The 13,410-nt window shown below is 34.7% G+C and overlaps 1 protein-coding gene across 2 annotated transcripts; it reads left to right on the forward strand.

The window, feature by feature from the left end:
* The first annotated feature begins 7,225 nt into the window (after positions 1-7,225).
* On the forward strand, positions 7,226-13,199 carry LOC107899080 (katanin p60 ATPase-containing subunit A-like 2). Of its 2 annotated transcripts, none has more exons than XM_016824699.2 (11): positions 7,226-7,469; positions 7,809-7,958; positions 8,051-8,106; positions 8,276-8,341; positions 8,471-8,578; positions 9,723-9,789; positions 10,136-10,220; positions 10,793-10,956; positions 11,657-11,758; positions 12,114-12,336; positions 12,931-13,199. In XM_016824699.2, the coding sequence occupies exons 1-11, from the start codon at positions 7,431-7,433 to the stop codon at positions 13,062-13,064; spliced, it is 1,194 nt and encodes a 397-aa protein (XP_016680188.1). In that variant the 5' UTR covers positions 7,226-7,430; the 3' UTR covers positions 13,065-13,199. The 2 variants fall into 2 exon arrangements, with proteins under 2 accessions (XP_016680188.1, XP_016680182.1); XM_016824693.2 differs by having other exon boundaries at positions 7,232-7,469; positions 7,782-7,958.
* The last annotated feature ends 211 nt before the right edge of the window (positions 13,200-13,410 follow it).

Below are 13,410 nucleotides of genomic sequence, written 5' to 3' on the forward strand. Positions count from 1 at the left end.
TCGTTTGGCTTGCTATTGGAGATTTTAATTTCATCCTTTCTGCTAGCGAGAATAAGGGGAGACAAATTAATGGAATGAGGTGTTCTCTTTTTGGTGACTTAATGAATTCTATTGCCTTACATGATTTGGGTTTTAGAGGCCCCTAGTTCACTTGGTGTAGAAGGGGGGTTTGAGAGGCTTAACAAAGCTGTCGGGAATGATGCTTCCCTAGTAGTTTGGTCACCCACCTTTCAAGGCTTAAGTCTAACCATACATTGCTTTTCTTTTCCTTGAAACCTGAGGATGGAATTTTAAAAAAATGCTCTGACCTTTTAGATTTTTAGGTAGATGGCTGGAACATCTGTCTTTTCTGAATTTTTCTAAAAGGGGAAGTTTAAATGGTAATTTGATGTGCTCCCTTTCTAATTTTTCCTTGGGGTTAAAGGAGTGGACTCGAACTATTTACAAACACATTAGAACTTGCAAATAGCATATGTTGAATAAGCTTTCAAGTATTCAAAGAATGATGGGGTTTTTTTTTACTCTAGTAGGCTCTTTCATTCTGAAATGGAAGTGCGTGATGAATTGGATAGTTCTCCATCATGATGAGATTATGTGGAAACAAAAGTCTTGATGTGAATGGCTAAATCTGGGTGACTGGAATACTAAGTTTTTTCATTGTCGTACTTTACAAAGGAGGAAACAGAACCATATTACTACTTTAAAAATGATAGTGGTGAATGGATCTATAATGCTGAAGCCCTTCAACTTGAAGCAATTAGTTTCTTTCAAAAGTTGTATAGTGAGCAACCTGAGCCCATAAGTGATCTAGTGCTTTTCCAACTTTTGATTGAGCATGGTGATATTCAATTTCTTGGAAAGGAAGTGTCTAATGATGAAATTAAAATTGCTTTGTTTGATATGTCTCCTTTGAAGGCACCGGGGAGTGATGGTTTTTAAACTTGTTTCTTTCAGAATCAGTGATATTTAGTTGGAACAATGAATTATAAGTGCGTTAAATCAATTTTTTTTAAAAATGTATTGAGCTTGATTTTAATAATATATTGGTAGTCCTCATTCCTAAGGTTCTTAACCTTGAGAATTTGACACAATTTCACTCCATCAGCATGTGCTCAATGATGTATAAGTTGGTGATAAAGGTTATTGCTAACTAGTTTAAATTTGTTCCTTAAGATCATTAGACAAGAACAGGCGAGCTTTATTGTGGGTCGAAATATCACTGACAACATCCTCATTACTCAAGAGGTTATTCACTAAATGAAATGTAAGCATAAGAACAAAAATTGGATGACAATCAAAATTGACCTTGAAAAAGCCTACGACAAAGTTTGTTGGGAGTTTATTGAAGCCTCTCTTAGGGCTGTAAGTATTTCTAATATGCTTATAAATGTTATTATGTCTGCTATCATGAATTCTACAATGTAGGTGTTGTGGAATGAGATCCCTACGTAGAAGTTCAAACCTAGGAAAGGTATTCAATAGGGCTGTCCTTTATCCCCATCTATGTTTGTTCTGTGTATGGAGTGGCTCGGACATAGTATTCTTCATGCTATAGATAAAGGTCATTGTCGACCTATCTGCTTATCAAGTTTGGTCCTTCTCTTTCACATCCTTTCTTTGCGGACGGTCTTGTTATCTTTGGTCATGCAAATATTCAACAAACTTTTCTCCTTAAAGATTTGTTAGAGAGGTTTTGTGCTTACTTTAGGCACCGGGGTTAATGCTCGAGAAACTAATATTTACTTTTCCAAAAGTATAGATGATGGAATTGAAGAGTAGTTGAGTGGAATTCTTGGTTTTCGTAAAGTTCAAAATCTTGGTATTTATCTAGGGGTTGCCTCTTCTCGATGATAGATTTCAAATAGTACCTTGCATTTTGTTGTTGATAAGGTTTGTAACAAGCTAAATAGATGGGATGCTAGAAAACTCTCTATAGCTGATAGAGCTACTCTTGTATAGACGGTCTTGTTGTCGATTCCTAATTACTTCATACAATCTATGATGATCCCTAAAGGATTGTATGATGAAATCGAAAGTATTGTTCGACAATTTATTTGAAGAGTCCTTTGAGGATCGACAGAAGATGTATTTGGTCAGTTATTAGGCTATTTGTCAGCCTAGATCATATGGTGGTCTTAGCTTTTGACAGTTGAGGGACTAAAATACCTCTTTTATGATGAAACTGAGGTACAATCTAGTCTAAAAAATGGATGCTTTACGAGTTAGTGTTCTTAGGTCCAAGTATGGAATGAAAGAAGAGATGTAAGAAGATATTTCATGAAGATGATGTTCTTTCCTTTGGAGGGCACTCTCTAAGGTTTGGCCTCTACTCCAAGAGAATTTTCTTTAGTCTATGGGGAATGGGAATAATATTCGTTGTTGGAAGGATCCGTGGATTCTAGATGTAGGACCTCTAATCTATCAGGTTCTGTCCTATGCTAATATCAATCAAGACTGTTTGCTTACTAAGATGATTATTGAGGAAGGAACTTATAATTTGGATCTATTTCGTATTTAGCTACTAGAGGAGATTATTAGGTGTATCGTAATTATTCCTCCGCCACACATCTCTATAGGTCGTGACAGGATTATTTGGGCTTAGACTTCAACTGGTTTTTTTCCCCTTAAGAGTGTTTACTAGCGTTTACAAGAAAGATCGAATAGCCCAAGGAATGTGGAATGGAATATTTTGTGGAAATTTCAATGTCCTTAGAGAGTTAGACTCTTCTTATGGCTTGCTTTAAAATAATGCCTACTTACTAATGTAGAACGAGTTAAGCGAGGCATAGGGTATGACAGTTCTTATGGGCTGTGTGGATATCAATTTGAGGATATCTTACATGCCATGAGATATTGTCCTCCAGCTAAGGAAACTTGGATGCAAGTTTTTCCAAATGAGCTACGTGGGTAGTTCTTTGCAGGTAATCATCATGATTGGGTTAAGTTCAATTTACTTAGTCATTTTAAACTAGTTATGGACAAGGTTGTTTGGTCGAGGCTTTTTGGTTTGATTGCCTAGGGAATATGGAAAAATCAAAATCTTTTCATCTTCCAAGTTGTTCTTTGGAAAGCAAATGACATTGTTAAAAATTCATACACCTAGGTAAAATAATGTTGTAACATCCCGAATTAAGGCCTAGTCAAAACAGTGGTTTTGAGACCACAAATCAGAAGTAAAATAATTATTTATGATTATTATAAGGTCTATTATATGTTTACACGATTGTGTGAAAATTTCATGAAGAAATTTTATGTCTAAGGTGCTCGATTAGAGTTTAAGGACTAAATTGAATAAATTGCAAAATATGAGTTCTAGAAGTTTTTAGCATGAAATTGAATTAGATTTTTAATTAGAGGGTATTTAATAGAAATTTTACCAAGTTCTAAAATTTTGGACAAAAATAGGCTTGGATGGATAAAATTTCAAAGAAATGCTCAAAGGGCATTTTGGTCATTTGGTCATTAAATGGACTAAAAGATAAAATAAAAGCCAAATTTCTTGTCCATCTTCTACCTATGGCCGGATATTGCATGGGAGAAGACATGGTTAGGGTTTTCAAGCTTCCAACCTCAATAGTAAGTGCATTCAAGCCTTGTTTTTGATGTTATTTATATTTTTGAAATCCCGGTAACATGCTCTACTCATTTCTACCATTATTTTGAGTTGCGGTTTATGTTTAAAAATTTACCTATGAATGATATACATATATTTTGATGTTTAATGGTAGAATATGAAGGCTCGATGTGTAATAAACGACTTTTGCTAAGTAATTTTCGGTAAAAATGCTTAAAAAGGACTAAATCGTAAAAGTTATAAATTAGTCATAAAAGGGTGATTTAGTGGAAATTGCGGGCTATTGTAGTTATAAAAATGATTCAGATAGGCTTGAAATACAAGGAAATTAAATAAAAATCATTTTACGAGCATTGGGGAAAAAGTGAAATATGTGAAAGTTTAGGGGTCAAAATGAAAATTTGTAAAAATATGATTTTTGGACCCATATAAATAATATGACTAATTAGTAGGCTAAATGTGATATTACAGATCAAGGAAAACAAGATTCAGGCTTAGAACGAGGTTGAACAAGGTTAAGCACAAACTCGAAATGAATAGTTGTACTCGAAACCGAGGTAAGTTCATATGTCAATGATAATGAAATGATATTATTGTTCATACTTGAACTTAAATTGATGTGTTAGCATAGTGTGATGGATATTTATTTAGTTGATATAAAGATTATATATTGTAACAAATGCCTAAGAATAATTATATGCAATACCATGTTTATTTCATGGACTAATGTCTAAATAAACATGGAAATGTGTTGAATTGGATGTACATTGCATGATCAGCTATGCATAATGAGATATTTGATGAAAAGAGAAAATCCCGGTTGAATGAAAAGGGAAATCCGATGGATAAACCATGGCCTACATGACTTGAGATCCTGCATGTGTTGTAAAAAAGGATTTAGCTCGGACGGGTAATCCATTGATCTCAAATATAGAAAATGATCTATCCCGAACAGGTGTTCCTTGAGTGATCGAGCCTCCCGAAGAATATGTGCGCATTAAGGATTTAGCCCGGACGGGTAATCCGATTAGGATCTGAATTTAGTCTGGACTGGTAATTCAGATTCGATCTCATTTGAGTATATGTCGTTGTAGGGGATTTAGCCTGGACTGGTAATCCTAACAATACTCTATGAGTTTATATTACGAGAGATTTAGCCTGGACTGGTAATCTCGCCGTAAAATTTGAGGTTCGCGGGAGTGTGTACTTGAGATGATCACTTGTATGACTTGACGGTAAATGGATTATCCATCGAGATTTTTGAGAAATTCAACGGGTATTATAATGAATAATACAATGAAAGTCCCAGGATGGGCTCGGTGATAAAGGTAATGTTAATTCATATGCTATGGGTATGTACAGATACGTACATTATACTCATAAGTGATGCCTTATTGAAATGTGATAAATGATGAGTAAGCAAATTCATGCATATGTATGTGTATACATGATAAACAAGTAAAAGGGTTTGAAAGATGAACCATCCTTATGCTTATGATTATGAATTGTGTTGTAGTATCATGCTAACTTACATTGTGTAATGAGATATAGGTTTCATGAAATGATGAGTCCATGATCAATGAGCTTATGATAGTTACTATAAATTTGCACTGAAACAGTTTTGGACAGTAGCAATAGTCTGACTTTGAAAATCCACCAAAAATAGTGGAAATTGAGTTAGAGACAGAATAAAATATGAAATTAAAGCTTATTGGGTCTAGTTTCAGATAAATGAAATGGTGCAAGTAAAGAAATCTCATATTATGAGATATTTGAACTCTTGTGAGACAAAGTTAGAATGAGTTTGGAATCCCCTATTCTGACTTGGGAAAATCACTAGAAATTGTACAAAAATAATTAGGAGATAGGAATCATATGAATGAAATCCTTAATGAGTATAATTTTACGGAAAAGATACGAGAACATTATCTGAGTCTCGTACTATGAGATAAATAAGTTTAAGTGAAGAAAGGTTGAAGTTGTCAAACAATAAAAAATGAGAGAATTTAAAGAATAAACTGTACTTATTGGCCGGGCAAAAAAATTCTGGAAGTTTTATTGTAGGAAGATAAATGAGTCTAGTTTTAGGGAAAATTAACGGATCTTAATTTGGAGTTCCATAGCTCTAGATATAAATAAATTAGTAACTACGGCTTGAGAAAATAGCTTAACCAGAATATGAGTAAAAGTGTCATTATAGTTGATTACCTAAGGAAACATGTTGTTATAATGCTTATTATTTTCATATGGGCTTACTAAGCCAAAAGCTTACTCCCCCTCTATTTCTTTTAATGTTCTCAGGTCGGCACGGGGTTGAAGATCGTCGGAGGCAGCATCACACTATCAAGCTATCAACTCCAGAGTTTTGTCATATGTGTATTAAACATTTTCAAGTGAGTGGCATCTATAAGGACTAGTTTTATATTAGATGTTATGATTAGAAAATTGTACCGGATTATATCGATCTATTGTATATAGCCATGAGATGTGGCTTATTATGGTTATGGCTTGTAAGCCTAATTATTTCTGCTATGGGTTAATGCATGTCGTGTGATTATAATTGTTTGCTATGAATAATTAGTATAACACACGTATACGATGAATGCCTTAGAACCATTCGAGGTGGTCGTGGCCATGGAATGAATATTTGGCATGGTAGTAAGTTGATAATGATTAAACATGGACAATTGTAGAATGTGTAGAGATTAAATGCTGGGTAATAAACACATGTAAGACAACATGCAAATTATTTATTTGAATCTTTCTCAAGGTTGATTAACCATTAAATTGATGCTATAATTTGGGTCCATGATGTGTAAAGTATGGGAAAGAATTAAGGACAACATAAGGCTAGGAAAATAGCCTAAGTGTTGGCCACACGGGCAGAGACACGGCCATGTGTCTCAGCCGTGTGGAGGACATGGTCTAGCACACGGGCGTGTGGCGTGACCATGTGGATCAATTTGTTTGGCTGACGTCATAAACAGAGAGTTACACTGGCTGAGGACACGGACGTGTCCCAAGCCACACGGGCGTGTGTGACCACACGACCCAACCCACACGGGCGTGTGACTCTCCAAAGCAAGAAAATTTGTTAAGTTGCCCAAAGATTTTCAAAGTTCTCGATTTAGTCCCTAACCGCCTCGATACATGTTATAGGCTTCGAGGGCTTGTATAAAGGACGATATGCATGTGTTTGAGATGTTTTAATTTTGGGAAAAAATTTTGTGACCCGGTTTTGCATGTTGTGAATGTTTAAGTCTGGTAACGCCTCGAACCCTATCCCGACATTAGATACGGGTAAGGGTTGTTACAAATGTGCTTCCTTTCATAGGAAGGATCTATCTAGACAACAGCTGCCGAGACCATTCATTCCTATACCGGAGAATTGGATTAAATTATGCACTGATGGTATGGTACAAGATGTGTTTGGAACTAATGCGGTACAATTAAAATTTAATTTTTTTAATAACATCATATCAAAATTTAAATATAATTTTAATATTTAACTCTTTATAAAATAACAAATATTGTTATAAAAGAATATTCCTGATAAGTTTTGAATGTATAATTAATTATAATCTTTAATAATTAAATTTTACCATTTCATTAATTTTTATTAAATATAAGGGTGGCTGATAATAGGACAGCCGGCAAAGCAAACTTTTGGGAAAAACATAAATAAGATAAAATCCCATTTTCTCCGGTTTTAAAGCACATGCTCTGCTCTTCTCTTTTCTGTTCATTTCAACTAACATAGAGAGTGAGGAAAATAAAGAGAGAGAGATCTGAATTATAATCTCTCTTTTCTTCCTTTCTCCACCAAAGAAAATCTGATTTTAATTTTAATCCATTAATGGCTGATGAACCTTCTCTCACTCGATGGTCTTTTCTGGTACTCTCTTTTTCTTTTCTATTTCTTTCTTTCTTTGTTTTTCTTTTCCTTTTCCTTTTCTGTTTGGTTGTCAAACCGTCGTTTTCTTCCTGATTTCCCTTTGGTCAATTGAACTGTATGAAGCTACTTGACTTACTTCGATTGACTATTTTTCTTTTTTTACTCATTTATTAGCTTGGATTGCATTGCATTGCATTGAATTTTTTTATCTAACTCTTAAATTTTGATCCAACTGTGAAGAAATGTGAAGGAAAAGGGAAAGAAAAAGAGTTCTAAGCATTTTCTTTAAGCAATTATGTTATTATTCCATAGGATTTTAAACTATTTTATGATGCCAAGTTTGGGAGGAAGAGATTGCCTGAGCCGCAAAATGGTCAAACTGCTGATGAGCTCGACTCCAATGGCACTAATTCGAACGTGACTTCAAAAGAAAACCACCCTGTCAGGAACACTTCTGATATGGCTATCTACGAGCAGTACCGGAACCAGGTAATTTTGCGGTCTTAATTTTCTGTTTTTCTTTAGGCGTTTTGCATGTTTCTTGATTGGAATGATTTATTGTTGTTTTGTTTCAATTTCAGGGTACACACTCGGTGCACTCAAATGGCGCGGTGTCTAATGGATTTGATTCGAGACCGTATGTTCATTCATTTCTCTGATTCGTGATCTTAATGTATTTCTCCTGTACACTTAGAACATAGGCTTTTATATGCACATTCGTCACATTGACCGCTAGGATCAGTTCTAGGATTCTCTAGCTTTTTAGGAAATGAAGATTTTGATGTTCTTTTCTCTTTCTTTTACAGGCAAAGGTCTCTGCTTCCTGCTTTTGAATCTGCAGAAATGCGTGCATTAGGAGAGAGTTTAAGTAGGTAATTATTAAAATATCAATTACTTCATTGGTGACAGAAATGCTTACATTAGGAGAGTTTGAATGCTTGGGTAGTATATTCTTTAACATTTTAGCTGGAAATTTTTGTCTACCATCATATCCTTCTTAGGGACATTGTTCGAGGGAATCCAGATGTTAAGTGGGAAAGCATCAAGGGATTAGAGGATGCCAAACGCTTACTTAAAGAGGCAGTTGTTATGCCTATAAAATATCCCAAGTAAGTATTGCTGCGGCATAGAGCATGGACTTTGAGCATGGTATTCCACAATTCCTTGAAAAAGATAACTGCAGGGGCAAAACCAGAACCTTCGTCTTGAGGGTGCCAGGATAAAAATACCACCAACTTTATTGATTGAAAAAATCCTAATAAAAATAACTATAAACTTGAATGATACAAATAATGTCATTTATATACAAATAAATAATCTTTATATTGTCAAAAGACTTTTCGAACAACATAAATTTTTTTTCCAGGAACAATAGCACTGCAACACGGATAAAGAAATAAAAACACATAAGTTCTTTATGCAGTTTGGTTTCTCTACATCTACAGAGCTTAGCTCAGTGAGATAGTCTACTATCTTTAAACTCAATACAACAAGTGATTTAAGTCATATCACATCCTGTTTTTAAACTCAATATAACAAGTGATTTAAGTCCTATCAGATCCTAATATAGCAACCTCACTTTGGTACTAAAAAAATCTAGATTTCACCTTTTAAGTTTTCCTCTGAAAACCATGGGAAAATTTGGGTTGTAAACCAAACAATTAACTTGTTTACACCCTCAATGCTCTCTCATATTCCTCCTCAAAGAATAGATAAGTGATAAAAACACTAGATACAAAACCTATACAAATCTCTTCAAATATATAAAAGTTTGAGACTTGCGAGCATATTAGATCAATTACAATCAATCCCTCTAACAAACTGTAGCTAAAATTGAATAAACAATATAATAATAAAGTCTAAGTTAATGTAGGAAGGTTGGAGATAAGTCTTCAATGCAGTCTTGATCCAATCTCTTTATTTCATGGGATCCAATTGCTTTGATTCGATTCGACCCAATTTTCAAGATATGTTGCTTCAAATGGATCTTCTTCATAGAAGGACTCATACTTCCACAACATCAGCAAGATTCTCAGCTTGAGAATTTTATTCCCAAAGATTGTCAACTCAAAAATGTCAAGTTATGTTGCCTATCGTAGTGCTAGGCGCAGTGGCCACTGCATGAGCCACTGCTCACATAATTGTCTCAACATTTTATTTTGTTAACTTGGTTTAGTAAATGTTATGAAACATTCAATAACATGTTATGTAGGAATTTGAGGGTTTCATTTCAGTTTATTTGATATCTTGTAGGTACTTTACTGGTCTTCTTTCACCATGGAAGGGTATTCTCCTTTTTGGCCCCCCAGGGACAGGAAAGGTGTACATTTGGTTCTGTTGCTTCCAACAGATTGATCTTGTCTATGCGATTCATTTGTTCTAGATATGCAAGATGTATGGTTATTATGAGGAAAACATGTCTTTCATAATCACATAGTACATTTTAGACTGATGAACCTAGGGGGCTTTACTCCCAATACTTGCGTTCACCCTTCCCCTATGGAAACCCTTGTGCAAAAGAAATTTTTTTTTTCATAGGTCAATCTCCTCAACACTAGAGGAAAAATTTATGCATCATGGCGAATGATTTAACATATCTTGGTAGTGCTATTCTTTTTCTTTATCATTGATGCTATTTTCAATTTGAATTACCATTTTGGTTGCAGACAATGCTGGCAAAGGCTGTAGCAACAGAATGCAAGACCACATTTTTCAATATTTCAGCATCATCTGTTGTCAGCAAATGGCGTGGTATGTTAAACACATTTTTCCAATATCTTCTTTGATTTGTAGAGGGATTTGGTCGTAGGTATGTATGAAAGTTATGAAGAATTGTCTCTAAAATGGAGAATGGAAGATATTATTGGAAAATACATAGATGTATCTTTGACTGTCCAATTATATTTTCTGATTAATCCTTAGTTCAAATGACAGCCTAAATTTTTTAATGATAAGAATGGTAGGAGTTTTAGATGTAGATTCTTAGATATTTATCTACTAAATGAGGGACTATTCTTTTTCTCTCCTAATATTTTGTTTTTTCTTACCAAAATCTAGTCAAAGGGGAACCTTACAGGATAAGCATTATTCTTTAATTGGATTGTGGGAATGTCAAATGTGCTGTGTTTATGGTTGTGTGGGTATAAAAGTTTTTTTTACCTGGCACAAAAAGAAGAGTCATCTTCGATAAAGTTCTTTGACTAGCTATATGGATCACAATATTGATATAAACCAAAGATCCTTACTAGGGCTGGACCCAATAACTTTTATAGTTACCTGAAATAACACTCACTTATCTAACTGCGGAGTTCATAACATTTCAGGTGATTCTGAGAAGTTAATAAAAGTACTATTTGACCTAGCAAGACACCATGCACCGTCTACCATTTTTCTTGATGAAATTGATGCCATTATAAGTCAGCGTGGTGGTGAAGGACGCAGCGAGCATGAAGCCAGTAGGCGTTTGAAAACTGAGATACTTATACAGGTTAGGTTTCCTAAAAAACGTGTCCTTATTCTTTTGGATATAGATATGCTGTGTGGTTGCATGTGAGTGATTAAATTAAAACTTGGATTGATAATTTATTCCTATTGATTATATACCTTGTAGCTAGACTTGTCCAAAGGCTGGGCTATCAACTTAGACGAGCTGGGCCTTGGATAATGAATTCAGGGTGCCCTGATCTGAATTGTTATTTAAGATTAAAATCCTTTTATTCAAATTTCATTATAAATTTATAAGTATTAATTTAAAACTAATTTTTATCATATTATTTTCTACATGGTGAATAGGGCCTTTAGGCCTGCCTGGGTCTCTCCTGAGTTTGGGTAAAGGAAGCAAAAAAATCTGGGCCGCAGCCTAGTCTGGCCCATGTACAAGTGTACTTAGCATTGCTGAGCATTGTTTTAAACAAATTTGGTGGTAATCACCGTCACTTGTTTATTTTTTCTCATTCTTTCACTTTAGAATCAAGCGGTGCATTGTTTTCTTCCGTGCAAGTGATTTTAACCTTGAGCATGGTTAGCATCTTAAACCGACTCTGCAGCAGATCTAGTGGTGCATCGTTTTTTGTATTTATTATTTGCAATAAGTAGAAAATAAAGTACTTAACTCATACATGCTGTTTATAGTGATTTAGAAAATAAATCATGTTTATTTGCTACTGATAAGTAGAATTACATTGTAGATGGATGGTTTGACACGGTCAGATGAGCTCGTGTTTGTTCTGGCAGCAACAAACCTCCCCTGGGAATTGGATGCTGCCATGCTCCGTCGTCTTGAGAAGCGAGTATCCATTGACATTTAAATTTACCTTGAATCTTTTCAAACATTATTAATTTAAAAGATTATAATATACACATTTGAATTCTGGCTGGACAGAAATTTACTCAAAAAACCAGGATGCGATTGAAGCCTAGAAACTAACTAACTGCTCTAAATTTCTTTCCAACATGATTAGATTGTGATGTAAATCAGGTCACAGTGTTTGTGCTGTCTCTAAACTATTCAGTTTCGTAATGCTCTATTGCTTGATACTTGCAATTATATTTGATAGCATCTTTTACACAATTAATGAAATAAATATCTTTTGAAGTTCAAGACTTGCTATTATTAGCGGTTTGCCTTTAACCACATAAAGTAAGATCCTTGTTCCTCTCCCAGAGCCTGAAGCAAGAAAAGCGATGTTTGAAGAGCTTCTGCCCCAACAGCATGGTGAGGAGTCTCTTCCTTATGATATATTAGTGGAAAGATCAGAAGGTTACTCAGGTTCAGATATTCGATTACTTTGCAAAGAAGCAGCCATGCAACCTTTGAGACGCCTAATGGCTGTCCTTGAAGATAACCAGGAAGTAGTGCCTGAGGATGGTATGTGCTTTCTAATACTTGAATTAAAGGATGTATAAACTTGATAATGAGCTTTGCAAAATCAAAATTTTCCCTAAATAGGAGCTCAATTATTTAGGTGGCTTAACACTTAACCCCTTAGGTGTCAATTCACGTTCATCAGTTTATTTTAGTAATTTTCCTTTCTTTTCTCTGTTTCTTTAGTTATAGGTCTGGTTTGGCAAACTCCAGAACTCTTATCTCTGACTATCAACTACCACCATAAAGTGCTACTAGCTTTTGTTAGCATAAATAATTTTGTGCATATCCTAGGAGCCAGGATAAATAAATCAAATCATGTTAAGCTAAATAGTTTTTTAAGGTTTTCTTGGTAGTTATAAGGCCAACATCATCTGGTCTTGCCCTAATTTCAATTCAAAATCTTGCCATCTGCTTATCAATTTGGCTGGAAGAAGACATTTGAATGGGAGACAAGAACAAACTCTGGAAGGAAAGGATCCTTTTAGGCGGGACATGTTCTATTTTCTTATTTCCTTGTTCTGCCTGCAGCTTTTAACATGCTTCATTTTTATATAGATGACATAATGAACTCAAAAACTAGTTTGTGGTTTGCAGAGCTGCCGAATGTTGGGCCAGTTACGTCTAATGATATAGAAACTGCTTTGAGGAACACCAGACCGTCGGCACATTTACATGCTCATCGCTACGAGAAGTTCAATACAGACTATGGCAGTCAAATACTCCGATGATGGCATGCTGCTGCAAATATACTTTTAAGTTGTTAGTTATAACTTCCCCAGATTTTATATTCATCAGAATTCTATTCAGTTTTTACTTTGCATTGTGTCTGTTTATGGAAACTTGTATATCTATGTTTTTTTTTTTCAAGTGTTCTCAGCCAAGTCTATTAACCATACAAGCATTGAATTGTTTTTGAAATTTATACAAGAATTATTAATAATGTGTAAAAAGAAAATTATGGATATATGATAATTAGGCTCTAAAAGAAGTACCAAATAAGTCATTGTAGTAAAATATCTATGAAAACCCATATAAGGATCCGGTGTTTTCTCAGATATATCTCGCATCTGTCCA

Source organism: Gossypium hirsutum, chromosome A06, assembly GCF_007990345.1.
Source record: "Gossypium hirsutum isolate 1008001.06 chromosome A06, Gossypium_hirsutum_v2.1, whole genome shotgun sequence".
In the NCBI taxonomy this organism is placed as follows: Eukaryota; Viridiplantae; Streptophyta; class Magnoliopsida; order Malvales; family Malvaceae; genus Gossypium; species Gossypium hirsutum.

Excerpts from the sequence above, each read along its gene's own strand:
- LOC107899080 (XM_016824693.2), top strand. The coding sequence starts at position 7,431 with ATGGCTGATGAACCTTCTCTCACTCGATGGTCTTTTCTG. Across the intron at positions 7,959-8,050 it reads ACGAGCAGTACCGGAACCAG|GGTACACACTCGGTGCACTC; the intron begins GTAATTTTGCGG and ends TTTCAATTTCAG. Across the intron at positions 8,579-9,722 it reads ATGCCTATAAAATATCCCAA|GTACTTTACTGGTCTTCTTT; the intron begins GTAAGTATTGCT and ends GATATCTTGTAG.